At 49.3% G+C, this 14,566-nt stretch overlaps 1 protein-coding gene across 1 annotated transcript; it reads left to right on the top strand.

The window, feature by feature from the left end:
* Positions 1-481: 481 nt before the first annotated feature.
* HTR3A (5-hydroxytryptamine receptor 3A) lies at positions 482-12,974 on the top strand. Its single transcript, XM_084781357.1, has 9 exons — positions 482-761; positions 3,145-3,311; positions 4,452-4,496; positions 5,450-5,559; positions 7,128-7,297; positions 10,525-10,685; positions 11,026-11,236; positions 11,321-11,542; positions 12,174-12,974. The coding sequence occupies exons 1-9, from the start codon at positions 695-697 to the stop codon at positions 12,470-12,472; spliced, it is 1,452 nt and encodes a 483-aa protein (XP_084637483.1). The 5' UTR covers positions 482-694; the 3' UTR covers positions 12,473-12,974.
* Positions 12,975-14,566: the final 1,592 nt, after the last annotated feature.

Below are 14,566 nucleotides of genomic sequence, written 5' to 3'. Positions count from 1 at the left end.
CATTCTCAGCTTCTTAGTGACTTCAAGGACAGTGTGGGCTGCATGAGACCCTGGCTTTAAAAAAAAAATCAAAATGAGATCTTAAAAGATGTTTAATTGAATGAGGATAAAGGATCAAACCTTTAGTGTGACCCCCGCTATCCTCTATGTCTGCAGAAAATGTCCAGTCACCTGCTTTGCTAGGGGTAACACATCACTTTGGGAAGCCAAGGTGTATCTCTTGCCCCCTACTCCCCGCTTAAGCCCCCCTGGGGCCCCCCATGCTATACTTGTGAAGGGACAACAGTGACAGTGACAGACTCACAGTATACAACTCACAACTGTCAGGCTGCATCTTTGCTTCACAGATCCTCTAGGGCCTCTCCCCAAAACATTTCTTGGGCAAGATGCAGCCAAGCCACCTACTTGAATGGGTGGGCTGAGCTCCCTCTCCTGACATCTGCCAGCAGACTCCCCTCCCTTCCCTCCCGCCCTGAAACCTGATCCAGCTGAAAAGCTGCTTGCTAGAAAACTTGGCGGCTCCCCAACTTTGGTGGCCCGGGAGTGCCAGGCTGCAGCCTCACAAGGTGCAGACAGCAGTTGGAAGAGCAGGCTGCCTGGGACATGAGGTTGGCAGAGGGTGTGCAGGCTGGCAGTCAGGGGGACTCACCCTGAGTGGCTGCTCCGAGGCCCTCCCACGCCTGGGACGCTTGCCATGGTGCTCGGCATCCCGCAGGTGCTATTGGCGGTGTTCCTTGCCATGCGGCTCGCCCAGGGAGAAGGTAAGGAGTTTGGATGGTGAGGGGAATAGCAACCTAGGATGGGTGGGTGGCGGGGGGGGGGGGGGGGGAGAGGCCTTAGGTCTCAAAAGGCTGAAGGTAGGAGAGGCTGGAGCCACGGAAAGGCTACAGGAAAGTCAGTTATCTCCCCGATAATGAGTGAGGAAGCACTCTAAGGCATGGGGTCTAATTAGGTGAGAAGTTGAATCCAAGGTGAGTCCCATGCTGAGAAGGGGAGTGGAGTGGTTGTCAGTCTGTAAGAACTGCATAGGTAGGTGCTGGGAGATGGTTCCCGTTCTCTTTGCCTTGCCTTTCAGCGTAACAAATGGTAGCAGCTATGGACCTGTGAGCTCATTCGGTCCACTTTTTCTTCTTCTTCTTATAATCACAGTCTAGAGAGGGAGAATAATTCATTCAGGGCCGCACAGCTTTCCAGCAGCAGAGCAAGGACCGGGACCACTTTTTCTTGCGTCTGCTGGTTCGGTTGCATGGGTCCCGTGGGCTCTCTCCTCCCCAGGTTCCTCCAAGGCTCACCTCCAGTGACACCAAACTTTCCTGCCCGTTCTATCCAACCCTTTGCTGACTACCTCAGAACTAGGGCGTTCAGTCACAGGGGACCTGGTTCCTTCCACACAGCTGGCTTTTAGCACCTTGGGGGACAATGAGAAGGATGCCCCCAAGGGGTAGGACTGGCGTGAAGGTCAGGAACAGGATGTTCTCCTCTGCAAGCTGTCACTGGGAGAAGCAGGGTAGAGATGTGCATGTGGGCTCCCTTGCCTGTCTTGTTCTACCGTCCCAGTCATGACCTTGTTCTGAGGTCTGGCTGCCATAGCTAGACCTCCAAGAGCCCCCCAAAGCCCATCACAACCCCCTCCCCACTTTACAAGCTTCTCAGAGTCCCAGGTACTGATGCAGAATCTGGTTTGGATCTCAGTTTCTTGGCTAGCAGTGCATGCTATTTACCCTCCTGAGCCTTGGGGAGTCTTGTCTGTATAATGGTCTGTTTTGCTAGCTATGCTGGCAGGCTGCTCTGAGATTGAAATGGAAGACTTGTACAGATGCTATTCCATTATTCCAGAGAAGAGTCTCAAAAAAAAAAAAAGTCTCTCGAGGCTGGAGATAGAGCTTGGTTGGTGGGGAGGCCTGCCTAGCACACATGCACAAAAGCCCTGCTCCAAGCCCAGCATTGCACACATAAACCAGGAGTGGAGGGTTTTGTTTTGTTTACTGTTTTTGTTTTGTTTTGTTTTTTTGTTTTTTTTGAGACAGTGTTTCCTCTGTGTAGCCTTGGCTGTCCTGGACTCACTTTGTAAACCAGGCTGCTCTCAAACTCACAGTGATCCACCTGCCTCTGCCTCCCAAGTGCTGGGATTACAGGCATACACCACCATACCCAGCTCCAGGAGTGGAGGTATAACAAAGCCTCTAATCCCAGCATTTAGAATGGGACAGCAGAGGGATCAGAAGTTCAAGGTCATCCTTGGTCACATGGCAAGTTCTAGGCAAGCCTAGGCTGTGTAAGATCTTGTCTGAAAAGCAAAACAAAATACCACAAACTTAAAAAATAGTCTCTTGTCTTTCATTGCTAATTGCTCACCTCTGTCCCTCCAGACTGGAGGGAAGTTTATGGGGCCAGGCTGATGACACACCAGAGAAGAGCCTGCAAGAATGCCTCGTCACCTGCTGACACACATGAGGGCAGGTGATGAGGACACAGTACTGTTTAATAGTAACCAGCCTTGTTGGCCCCTGGTTTGCAAAGGACCAACCCACTCCTCAGTCCCACCTTCTTGCTGTCTGGGCCCTGGCTTTCTGGGCTGTGCTGTCCACATCCACTGCATGTTGACTTTCATTTTACATAATGAAATATGGACTGTTGTACAAGGTTGCATGTCTTCTCTGTGCAGGGCCCTCCATAACCTCTGTATCTTCTAATTTTTAGTATGTGTGCTGTCCACATCAGTGGGGCATTCATGTGTCACTCCTGCTTTCCTAGTTACTGCCACTGTTTTCCAGAAGGAAAGCAAAGGATGCTCAAAATCCCCAGCATAGCACCAGGGCCTGGAGCTAGGCTTTTTAAAAACTATGTATTGTTGTTATTGTGTGTGTGTGTGTGTGTGTGTGTGTGTGTGTGTGTGTGTGTGTGTTCACACATATGCCATATGCCATGGCATGTATGCAGAGGTCAGAGAACAACTTGCAGAAGTCCTCTCCTTCCCCCACACGGATGCCGAGATTGAACTCAGGCCATGGGGCTTGGTGGCAGGTGTCTTTACTCTCTGCACCGGTTCACCTGCCCAGAGGATGAAATTCTTTAACAGAGTCTAAACTTGGGACAAAGAGAAGCAGGGCTCTGGCATCTGTGTTACACTGTTCTCCTTCCCAGGCAGCCGGAGGGGGGCCACGCAAGCCCACAGCACTGCATGGCCCACTCTGCTCAGGCTGTCCGATCACCTCCTGGCCAACTACAGGAAAGGGGTGCGGCCTGTGCGGGACTGGAGGAAGCCTACAACTGTCTCCATCGATGTCATCCTGTACGCCATCCTCAGCGTGGTGAGCTGCCCTCGACCTGTTTGGGGGTCAGAGAAGCCATGTGAAGCCAAAGAGCCTACTGGGCAGTACAGTGGGCACTGAGAGTTCTAGTCCTTGTGGTCTGGCACCATGGCTAGTGACAGACTGAAGTTGTATCCGCATGGCTGCCCAAACCACAAACCCAGGCGGCCTAGGTGCACCCCTTCCCAGATGTGGTCACCTGCAGGTGGCTATCCTTATAGTGCACGAGGGGAATTGTGTCCCCCATATCATCTCTACACCCTTAGTGCCTTACACAGGTGAGTGGCAGGTGTCACTAAATGGCAACAGTAGACAAAATGCCAACTAACAGGTCAATTAACTAATCAATAACAAGAGTAGGGTGGGGTGCACTGCTAGGCGGATGAGGCTCAGCATTGCACGGAGATTGACAAAAAGGCAATTGCAGAATTTTGACTCTCTGCCTTGTAGTGGGAAGGTGGGACCTGAATTTACCACCTGCTAGGTTACATGCCCCTGCCCCATACAGGAGGGGATCCCAGTGTTTAGAACACCTCTGGAGAGACTAGCTAAAGGCAGGTTGTTGTGCTGCTGCTGAAAGCAGACTCGGAATCAGATGGGAAAAAGAGAGTAATCAATTTTTCCATTCTGTAGTTTTGAATTCTCCTAATTTCATAGCATAGCTGTCCACATATGTAGTACATATATTATATGCATATAATATATTGTATAGGGATATAATAAAAGGTAAGGTATCTATACATATTATTAAATATATATATGAATATGATAAACATAGCAACAGAAAATATACACAATTTATGTCTCTAGGGTTTTGTTTTCTGTTTTACTGAGACAGTGTTTCCAGGCTGTTCTGAAGCTCACACAATCTGCCTGTCTCAACACCCCCTGAGTTCTGGTGTACAGGCATATACCATGATGCCCTCACTATGTATCTTGGAAGCTGAAAAGAGACCATTTCATTTCTTTCTAGTTGTGTCCTCTTCACAGACCAGCTTCTCCTGGCTGGCCAGCAGCTCAGGTCCATCCCCTTTCCCTGTCCCGCCTTCCCAGCAGATGAGACACTCAGTGTCCACAGCAGCTCCTGCTTGGGTGGTGGGTAGCTGTGGGACCACCTGCCAGCTCCCTTTCCTTTCCTAGGATGAGAAGAACCAGGTACTGACCACTTACATCTGGTACCGGCAGGTGAGCGCACCAGCCTCTCACTTCCTTGGATGTCCCCCTCTCAAGGAGTCAGGAAACTCAATGGCCATGGTGAAGGGAAGTGGTGAGCAGGTTCTGACACACAGTAGACTGATACAAGATCTAAGAGTCTAAAATGTCCCATCTTGGGGTCAGGGGAAGATGTGGGGGACATCCTCCCAGCCCCCACCCCTGGTTTCTCACATGCTTTGGAGCATCTCCGACAAGTGCTAACTAGCTAACCCTGAAGGAAGGATAATTCTTGGCCTGAGAATTCACACCACAGTGGTGTGGCTTTACTTTAATGTGAACAGCTTCAACTTCTAGAAAGTTCTTCAATCTTCTACACTAAATTGGACGACAACCAAATTGAGCAATTGAAACAGGAAGAAGCCATCCACTTAACCCTTAGGATGCTGCCTTGTTGCCACCTGTCCAGTTCTGACAGGTGTAGGTCACACTGATATACAGATGTTTCTGGCCTTGGCTGATTTCTGAGGAGAAAGGTAACCTGGAGAGGCCTTGCCCTAGAGACTGTGTAGACACATCAGGCATACACAGGTTTCTGGAACCTGGCCATGGTCATGCCCTATCACCATCACACACTTATGGGACAGGGAGTGTTAATAGAGGGATGCGTATCCCTACCAGACACCTCCATCTTTATCTCACTGAAGGACCCCTTAATTCAGAACACACCCAGTCCGATGGCCAAGGAGACCAACAGGAATGGCTACAGGCTTCCCCAGAAGAGGCAGCAGTGGCCTGTGCTGTTACACATGCGCAGATGATTGAGAGTTGTAGGGGGTGGGGGTGGGGTCTCTCAGCAGCCAGTGAAGGGTGTAGGTCAATGCCCGGATTTCCCCCTAGAAGATGCCCACCTATTGTCTGATTTGCAGGCGACCATCACCAAAGACAGAGGGAGCTGCCTATGACAGTGTCTGCTTCTTCCACAGTTCTGGACTGACGAGTTTCTGCAGTGGACTCCTGAGGACTTTGACAATGTCACCAAACTGTCCATCCCCACAGACAGCATCTGGGTCCCTGACATCCTCATCAATGAGTTGTGAGTCCTCTCATCAAAGCATAGGGGGCTGGGAGGCTATGGCCAGGGAAGCTGGGACCAGCGACAATTACCTCTCTGGATCAGCTTAGAATTTGTTCAAGCTCTCCTTTACCCAGTTTTTTTTCTTTGATTATCCCCTCCCTCCCTCCCTCCCTCCCCCTTCCCCCCCCAACCTCCTGCCCTCTCTCTTGGATACTACAACCTTATACTTCTTAGTCCAGGATCCTCCATCAAAGGAACAGAAGCCAGTGAGTGACGTCACACTGAGTTCTAATTACTTAATAGAGACAGCTGCGTTTTTCAGAGGGGGACCAGTACATGTTTTGAACTGATGGCAGCCAATGCTCCTGGTCACAGAACAGACTGGGAGCCAAAGAACATGTTCAAATCTCCCAGGCCACACGTGTGCCTAGCAGGCCACAATTGGCACCTCCAGCGTGAAGTGGGTCCCATTAGCTTTTGTTTCCAGCAGCCCAACATGATCCCATTGCCTCCAGCCAGCTGACTTTCTCTCCATCCTGAAAGTTCATCCAGGGTCCACCAACTGGGCATCCGAGTTCAAAGGCAAGGGAAACGCGTGGGGAAAATACAGATAGAAGGGGGAAAGTAGGCTGGGGGCTGTAACTCAATTGATAGGCTACGTGCCTTGCAGGCACAAAGTCTGCGTTCCATGCCTAAACCCACTGTGGTTGCACATGGCCATCACCCCAGTACTTGGGAGATGGAGACAAGATTATAAGAAGATCAAGGACATTCCTGACTACATTGAAAGGTCAAGGCCAGCCTGAAATACATAAGACCTTTCCTCAAATAATAGGGGAATGTACCGGAGGGATTCATGCAGTATCAACTGCGCTGTCCAACTCCATGGCATTTTCTTAAAGAAGACCATGGAATTTGACCCACATAGCACAGCTGGCAATAGTTCTAGAAATTTCTTTCTGTCCTTATTTTAGCTTTTTGTTTTTTCAGTCTACCACATAGAAGGCCATGGGCTCAGCCTACCTCATGCCTTGGGGTTCAGGCTCAGTCAAGAGGATGGGCTCAATCCTTGTTGGATTTTCCAGGGCTCCTGGACTTCCTACTCATGGTCTCTACTCTCTTCCCTCTAGATGGCTCCTCTCATTTTGGGGGCTTCTAGACATGGGAAGCAAAGCAAAAATAAGAGTCAGAATGGAACATATGGTTCTTCTTTCCTATCTAACCACTGGCTATTCTGGGAGTCAGTTCTATTCTGTCTGGTGTGGGATGGGTGTGACAGCCATGAGACAGCTTGGCTAGCTCCCTACAGCCAGTGGCTTTGAGATCCATGGATTTCTTCTCTGCCTTTGAGAGCTAGGGTTGCTAAGGGAGTTAGCGAGAGAAACATCCTTTATTTTTGTAATAGCGGGTCAGAAAGCTAAGACTGATAACATTGGAAAATTAAGGCCAGACAAAATGTTTGGATTTTTCTTGCTGTCCAGACCCTCCTTGAATTCCTTTCCCTACTGGGCTACTCAAAAGATCTTTAGCCTTCCAGGGTCTGCCCCTTCAGCCCACAGATTGATCCGTCCCTCTTCCCTGACCAGTGTGGACGTGGGGAAGTCTCCAAGCATCCCTTATGTGTATGTGAGTCATCAAGGCGAAGTCCAAAACTACAAACCCCTGCAGGTGGTGACTGCCTGTAGCCTTGACATCTATAACTTCCCCTTTGATGTGCAGAACTGCTCGCTGACCTTCACCAGCTGGCTGCATACCAGTGAGTATGTGGGCTTGGGGTACGTGGGGTAGAGGTTGGGGCTCTTAGGGACTTGGGCCAGGAGCATCTTTCTGATACATCCTCCCTTAATCAAGGCACCACTTATTCCCTCCCTCCCTCTCTTCCCTTCACCTGGCTCAGGTCTTTCATTTGTCTTGTTCCTTTGTGGTTCTGGGACCTTGAACATGCTAGACAAGCACCCCACCACTAAGCAATATATCCTGCCATTTGTCTTTTGAATGTCTATGAGCCTCTGCTTCCTCTTCCTACAGATGGCACCAGTATCGCTGTTCTCACTGTCCCCCAGGATTAGTGAGGTGGTGTGAATGGGCCCCAAGGCACACAGCTAGGGACAGTTCTGAAGACCTGACAGGAAATGTGTCTTAGACTCACCCAATCCTCTTCACCCCTTGGTCAACCCCACCCCCTTCCCCACCAGGGGCGTGTCCTTATTCCCCCTCCTACCCTGGTCTTCCCCGTTCACCATCCCCGCTGTGGTTCACTGCTTCCAACTGCAGCCAGGGAGCTCTTATTAAAATGCAAATCTGATCATGTCATTTAAACCCCTCAATGGCTTCCCAGCAGTCCTGGGACCCAGTCCAAATCCTTGACCTGGTCCTGCCCACAGTGTTTCACAGTAGCTTCATCGGGTGTGTGCCAGGCCAGCTGCCTTCCTCTGGAGGCCTAGAGGTCCTGGCTGATCTCTTTATCACAGGCTGTTCTCTCTCCTAGGCTGTCTCTCCTCCTTCTCCTGCTCCCCGCACCTCAACCACAGCCTGGTCAATGCATCCACTCAGCCGATTATGCCCCAGCTCTCAAGAGCTCCTGGGAGGACTTTCCATAGCCCCCAAGACTAGCAGATTTTTAAAAAACTCTGTTTTTTCTTACTAACTTCATCACTTGCCAATGCTTGTGCAGTCCATGTCTAATTTTCTCACAGATACAATCTCGGAGGAGTGGGAAGATGGTCTCTGGTTCACTATTAGACTCCAGCACAGTGTCTGGTCCTGAGAATTTTTATTGAGTGTATAAATGCCAGATACTCAGTAGAGGGCTGGGAAAGGTATACTGCTGGAGTGCAGCAAGCTAGTCCTTTCTGTCTGACCTACTTGTTACATTAAACTTCAGTTATGGGGCCTGGAATGATGGTTCATCAGTTAGGAGCACTTGGGGCTCTTCCAGAGGACCCAAGTTCTGGTCTCATCACCCCACATGGAAGCTTACAACTGTCTCTACTCCAGCTCCATGGAATCCAGTGCCCTCTTCTGGCCTTCATAGGCACTTGACACACACAATACACAAACATACATGCAGGCAAAACATTCATAGAGATATTTTAAATACAACGTAACATGATAGAGTCTTGCAGTTCCTTCTCTATGCATTTCCACCCACATGCATGTGCACACACACACACACACACACACATGTGCTACCTATGGAAATCGCATAATGCATATACTATTCTATATAGCTACTTGATTCAACAATCAATTCTTTCTTTCTTTCTCTGTGTAGCCCTAGCTGTCCTGGAACTCATTCTGTAGACCAGGCTGGCCTCAAACTCATAGAGATTCACCTGTCTCTGCCTTCCAAGTGCATGAATTAAAGGAATGGGCCTTTAATCTCACCATGCTCAGCCCTGACCTTTTTCAAAGTTAGTGTGTATGAGGTCTTCCTCATAAATTTTAGTTGCAATAGACTCACCTAGATGTTTAATGGGTTTTTTTTTTCTTCACTAATGGACATTTAGATATTTTCTTTTGTTTTTTTTTGATAGGTGTGTGTGTGTGTGTGTGTGTGTGTGTGTGTGTGTGTGAGAGAGAGAGAGAGAGAGAGAGAGAGAGAGAGAGAGAGAGAGAGAGAGGTGTACACTGCACATGTGCATGCACATGTGCTTATATATGTGGAGGTCAGAGGTCAACCCAGGGTGCCTTCCTCAGTTGTTCTCCATCTTCTCTTTTTTAAAGGGAGGATTCCTCACTTTTCCCTGTCCTTGCCAATTTGGCTAGGCTGGCCAGTGAGCCCCAGGGATTCCACTGTCTTTCCTTCCCCAGAGCTGGGATGACAAGTGTGCATGACGACACCCAGACTTCTATGTGGCTTCTGGGGCTCTAACTGTGCTTGAACAGCAGACACTTTACTCACTGAGCCATTTCCTCAGCCCCTTCGCTACTTAAAAAATGTTTTAACTAATTTATTTTCTGTGTGTGAATGTTTTGCTTGCATGTATGTTTTGCTTGCATCCTGTGTGTTTCTGGTGTCCATGGAGAGAAAAGGACAACTGGATCCTCACAGATAGTTGTGAGCTGCCATCAGCATGTGGGGAACCAAACCCAGGTCCTCTGGAAGAGCAACAAGTGTTAACTGTTGAATGCCTTCTCTAGTGTCCACCCTCACTGTTTTACTTTTGGGCTTTGAACTCAATACATGAGATCAAACTGGCCTCTTAACCTGTCCTGGAAATCCTCCTGGCTCTTACTCCCATGTACTGAGATTACAAGCACATGCCACCAAGCCTGCCTGGATATTTAGACATTTTCCAATATTTTGTTTCAGTGAGTATTGCTGTCTTTCCAGATATATATAGATAGGTGATAGATAGATAGATAGATGATAGACAAATAGATAGATAGATAGATAGATGATAGATAGATAGACTGACAGAGGAGGATTTCTCTCTCTCTCTTTTTAAAAATTCTTCAAAGACAGTTCTGTGAAGGCAGAGGTAACAACATTGTGCTTTACCTATTTCCTAGATGAGAAACTCTAACAAAGAAACATAAAATGCTGTTTGAAAGGTATGTGTAAGTGAGTGTGAGAGACAGACACAGTGACAGCTTTTTTTCTTTTTCTTTTTTGTTTTTGTTTTTTAGACAGGGTATCTCTGTGTAGCCTTGGTTGTCCTGGACTTGATTTATATACTAGACTGGCCTTGAACTCATAGTGATCCACCTGCCTTTGCCTCCCTGAGTGCTGGGATCACAGGTATGGAGAGACAGCTTTCTAACGGTTGCTTCCTGCACCACAACCTCACTATAGGCTCGTGCGACAGACAAAGTGTGTTCTATCGCTTCTCTTCGTATAGTTGAGAAAACCAGGCTGAACGTTAAGGCCAGAGGTCTGAGGTCTAAGAGATCTGACAACAAGGCTCCTTGGGTGTCGTCCACTCTATATACCCCACTTTCTTTACTTGGGATTCTAACGCCTTTTGTCTTCTCTCTCAGTCCAGGACATCAACATTTCCCTATGGAGACCACCAGAAGAAGTGAGGTCAGACAAGAGAATCTTCATGAATCAGGGCGAGTGGGAGTTGCTGGGGGTGCTGCCTGAGTTTCAGGAGTTCAGTATGGAAACCAGCAACAGCTATGCGGAAATGAAGTTCTATGTGAGCGGGGCATGGCGGTGGATGGCAAAAGCACTTAGATCTCCACATTAGGGTAGCACCAGGAGGCAAACTGGGTAGCACATAGTAGGCCTTTTGCCAGCTCCAGGTACATACACATCCCACGCAACCTGAGCAAGGAAGGCTGGAACTCAACCGAAGCATCCCATGTTTATCCTCAATAGCCATAAGCCCAGTGCCAGAGGCAGAATATGGTTTTGTTATTCTTCTTCCTTGAGCAATCCAGGCTGGAGGTTCTATAGGAGAAGGGGCTGGGAATGGGCTGGTGGTTCCTGGGATCCTGTCTGCCCAGTCATTCCTCAAACTTCTATCCTGGTCCCAGGTGGTCATCCGCCGGCGGCCTTTATTCTACGCAGTCAGCCTCTTGCTGCCCAGTATCTTCCTCATGGTTGTGGACATCGTGGGCTTTTGTCTGCCCCCGGACAGTGGCGAGAGAGTCTCCTTCAAGATCACACTCCTTCTGGGGTACTCAGTCTTCCTCATCATTGTGTCAGACACACTGCCGGCGACGGCCATTGGCACCCCCCTCATCGGTAAGGCCTCTTCCCGGAGAAGAACTCACTGTGGCAAGGATCTGCCCTCCCCCCACACTTAGCGTGTCTCTTTCTCTGGCTCAGGTGTGTACTTTGTGGTATGCATGGCTCTGTTGGTGATAAGCCTCGCCGAGACCATCTTCATCGTGAGGCTGGTGCACAAGCAAGACCTACAGCGGCCAGTACCTGCCTGGCTGAGGCACCTGGTCCTAGAGAGGATGGCCTGGCTGCTCTGCTTAGGGGAGCAGCCCACGGCCCATAGGCCCCCAGCCACCTTCCAAGCCAACAAGACTGATGACTGCTCAGGTGAGCGATCCACATAGAGTCTGGAGGCGGTGGCATGTCAGGGATGCTGGATAGGACCTGGGAACTGGATACAGGATGGAAGCAGGGAGATGCTTCAGTCAAAGAAGTCAATCAGACTGGAACCCTGCCTCCCTTTCTACTCTTACTAGATAGCCCAGGTGACCTGGAACTTGCTATGTAGACCAGGCTGGCTTTCACAGAGATCTGTTCTCTCTCTTGCAAGTGATGGAGTTAAAGACATGCACAACCAGGCCCAGCCAGGATTTTTTTTTTGCTTTGTTTTCAAATCCCCCTCATTAGCCTAGGTGAGTAAAGGATGAGATCATGGGCTGCAAAGGGCCGGGGTGGGGCTGGGTATCGTGGTGCATGCCTTTAATCCCAGCACTTGGGAGACACGGGCAGGTGAGTCACTGTGAGTTTGATACCATTCTGGTTTACATAGTGAGCTTCAGACCAGTGAGAAATACATAGCGAGACCGTCTTAAGGGGAGAGAGAGAGAGAAAAAAAGGTGAGTGCAACTGAGGAAGACACCCATGGTTTACTGTGGCCACCATTAACACTCGAATCCACCTCCACAGTGTCAGGCTTTCTCGCTGCCTTCCCTTTCAGACCCATTCTCTGTTCTTCCAGCCATGGGAAACCACTGCAGCCATGTTGGGGGACCCCAGGACTTGGAGAAGATTCCAAGGGGCAGAGGTAGCCCTCCCCCACCACCAAGAGAGGCCTCGCTGGCCGTGCGTGGGCTCTTGCAAGAGCTATCCTCCATCCGCCACTTCCTGGAGAAGCGGGATGAGATGCGGGAGGTGGCTCGAGATTGGCTGCGAGTAGGATATGTCCTGGACCGGCTGCTGTTCCGCATCTACCTGCTGGCTGTGCTGGCCTACAGCATCACCCTGGTCACGCTCTGGTCCGTTTGGCATTATTCTTAATTGTGCACAACCTGGCAGGGAGGGGGTAACGGGGCTGGCTAGGAAAAGGATGGAGGAGTTCCCTTTAGATTCTTCATCCTGTTTCCAACACCAATTCCTCTGAGCAAACCCAAACAGTGTCTGGACCCTTGGCCCCCTAAACTTAGCGCTGAAGACTCATTCCTCCTCCCCCGTTTCATTCCCAACATCCCCATCATGGTTTTAAAGCATGATATCTTAGATCAAGAGAAACCGAGTACCTTCTTACCTTCTGACTTTACTCATCAACGCATAAAGCCCCCGTTTCCTTCCCAGGCCTTCCATGATTAAGGCCATTGGGACGGCTCACTTGCACAAAATTTGTTTTTCGATGGAAGAAAAGCAAATCCTCTAGCATAGGTGTTTGAGACTTCTGCATTCATTTTTACTGAGCCCCTAATGGCTCCCTCTTCAGCTCACCTGTAGCTACTCCCCTAGCATTTAGCTTAGTCAGTGGGGGTAGGGGATAATAAAATGCAATGATATCTTATTCTCCATCTGTGGCCATTTGTGTTCAGCTTTGGGGAAAGGTTGTAGGGTGGAATTGCCAGCAGTTTCAGCTGACTGCTGTTTCCTGGGCCAGGGAACCAGGGGACGATGTGATAGCCATCATGACGAAACAAAAGGAGGTGGCTCACGGTTTGAAGGTCAATGCTGACCACTTATCAAATGAGAGGAGAGAAATAAGGCCTTCTGAGACCCACTTGGAAGATTCTGGAAGCATCCATGTGGGCCACTGTTCGGGATTCATGGTCAACATGGGAAGCAAGGACCAAGCTTCCCCTATAAGAGACAAGTCTTCAGCACCACGGCCAGCACCCAACCCCTTGGTGCTTAGGAGATGCAGCAGAGACTGCAAGGCTTGGATTTGAGAACTTTTACTAGCCAGTGCCTGGCACCCCTAACCGAAAACCAGGACTGGGAGGAAGGCAGAGCTGAGATAGCACTTTTAGATATATCTTATCCTGGCCACCAGCCCTAGATGCCAGGGTTTAAGACATGCTAAGGAACGTCCCCAACTCAATACCACCCACTTAACAGGCATCTAAGGAAAGGAATATTCTGTCTCAGTCTCATGAGCATATAGATGAGGTTTCCTCTGACATTTTAGCTTGTTCCTACCTTATTTCTATCTTGAGTTGTTTGTCACTCATGGTAAAGCATGGTAGAGGGAGACTACACAAACATCAAGCTACAGGGACAGGACCCATCAAAAGTGTTTCCGATGATGATCAAACAGTTTCAATATGACCTAAAGTATCCCAGGGCTGCCAACAATAAGAGAGTCCGTATAAATACTCGGCGAGAATCAAACTGCCAAGCTTTGAAATTTCATTTCATAAACCATCTGGGAGGCTGAGATGAGGGCAGAACTCTGGGGCCTTGGGCTTTGTCACATCTGGAAGAGTCTAAGGCTGAAGAAAGGGCTTGTCAGGTTTACCTTTTCTTAGCTGCTTCCTGTCCCCAGATCCCCATCATATAGAAAGAACTCCTAGATTTCTAACTTGCTGCGACCTTCTCAGGTGAACTGGGATTGCAGTCTCATGGCCATCTCTACCCCAGACACACGCCCTTTTGAGATGACTTCAGGATTTCACATTTAGTTTTGTTTTGTTTGTGTGGACATCAGGGTCTGTTAGGAACTGGAGAGTGTGGGACGCAGAGTTGTCTTTGGCTGAGCAAGACCGGGCAAGAGGTGGGGACAATTCTCACTGTTCAGAATAGGCCGTGCAGTTCCTCACTTGGAGCCTGGTTTTAGAGCCAAAAGCTGCCGTACCTACTAGGACTGCTGGGCATAGTCTCACACGCTATCAGAAGGTTCTCATGTCCCAGGCCACAAGGATAGAAAGATGGACAGTCAATGCACCACTGGCCATTAAGTGGGTGGCTATTGACAAAGTGCTCAACCACAGAGCTAGTAAGACACTCATCAGCCTATTGATTCCCCATCTGCCCCTTCTCCCCCTTCATTCACAATCAATGGGGCGACAGAGCCCAGCGTTGAGGCGGCCAATTAACCACCTCAGGAATGAGCTGCCACATGTAACATCTTCTGGTCCACTGGCCACATCCAAT

Source organism: Acomys minous (genome assembly GCF_964271855.1).
Source record: "Acomys minous genome assembly, chromosome: 5".
NCBI lineage: Eukaryota > Metazoa > Chordata > Mammalia > Rodentia > Muridae > Acomys > Acomys minous.
Note: the sequence above shows the minus strand (reverse complement) of the source record. Positions and strands in the feature narration are given on the sequence as shown.

Coding starts and splice junctions, on each gene's coding strand:
- HTR3A (XM_084781357.1), top strand. CDS start 695: ATGGTGCTCGGCATCCCGCAGGTGCTATTGGCGGTGTTCCTTGCCATG. Junction 4,497..5,449: donor CTTACATCTGGTACCGGCAG/GTGAGCGCACCA, acceptor CTTCTTCCACAG/TTCTGGACTGACGAGTTTCT. Junction 7,298..10,524: donor CACCAGCTGGCTGCATACCA/GTGAGTATGTGG, acceptor CTTCTCTCTCAG/TCCAGGACATCAACATTTCC.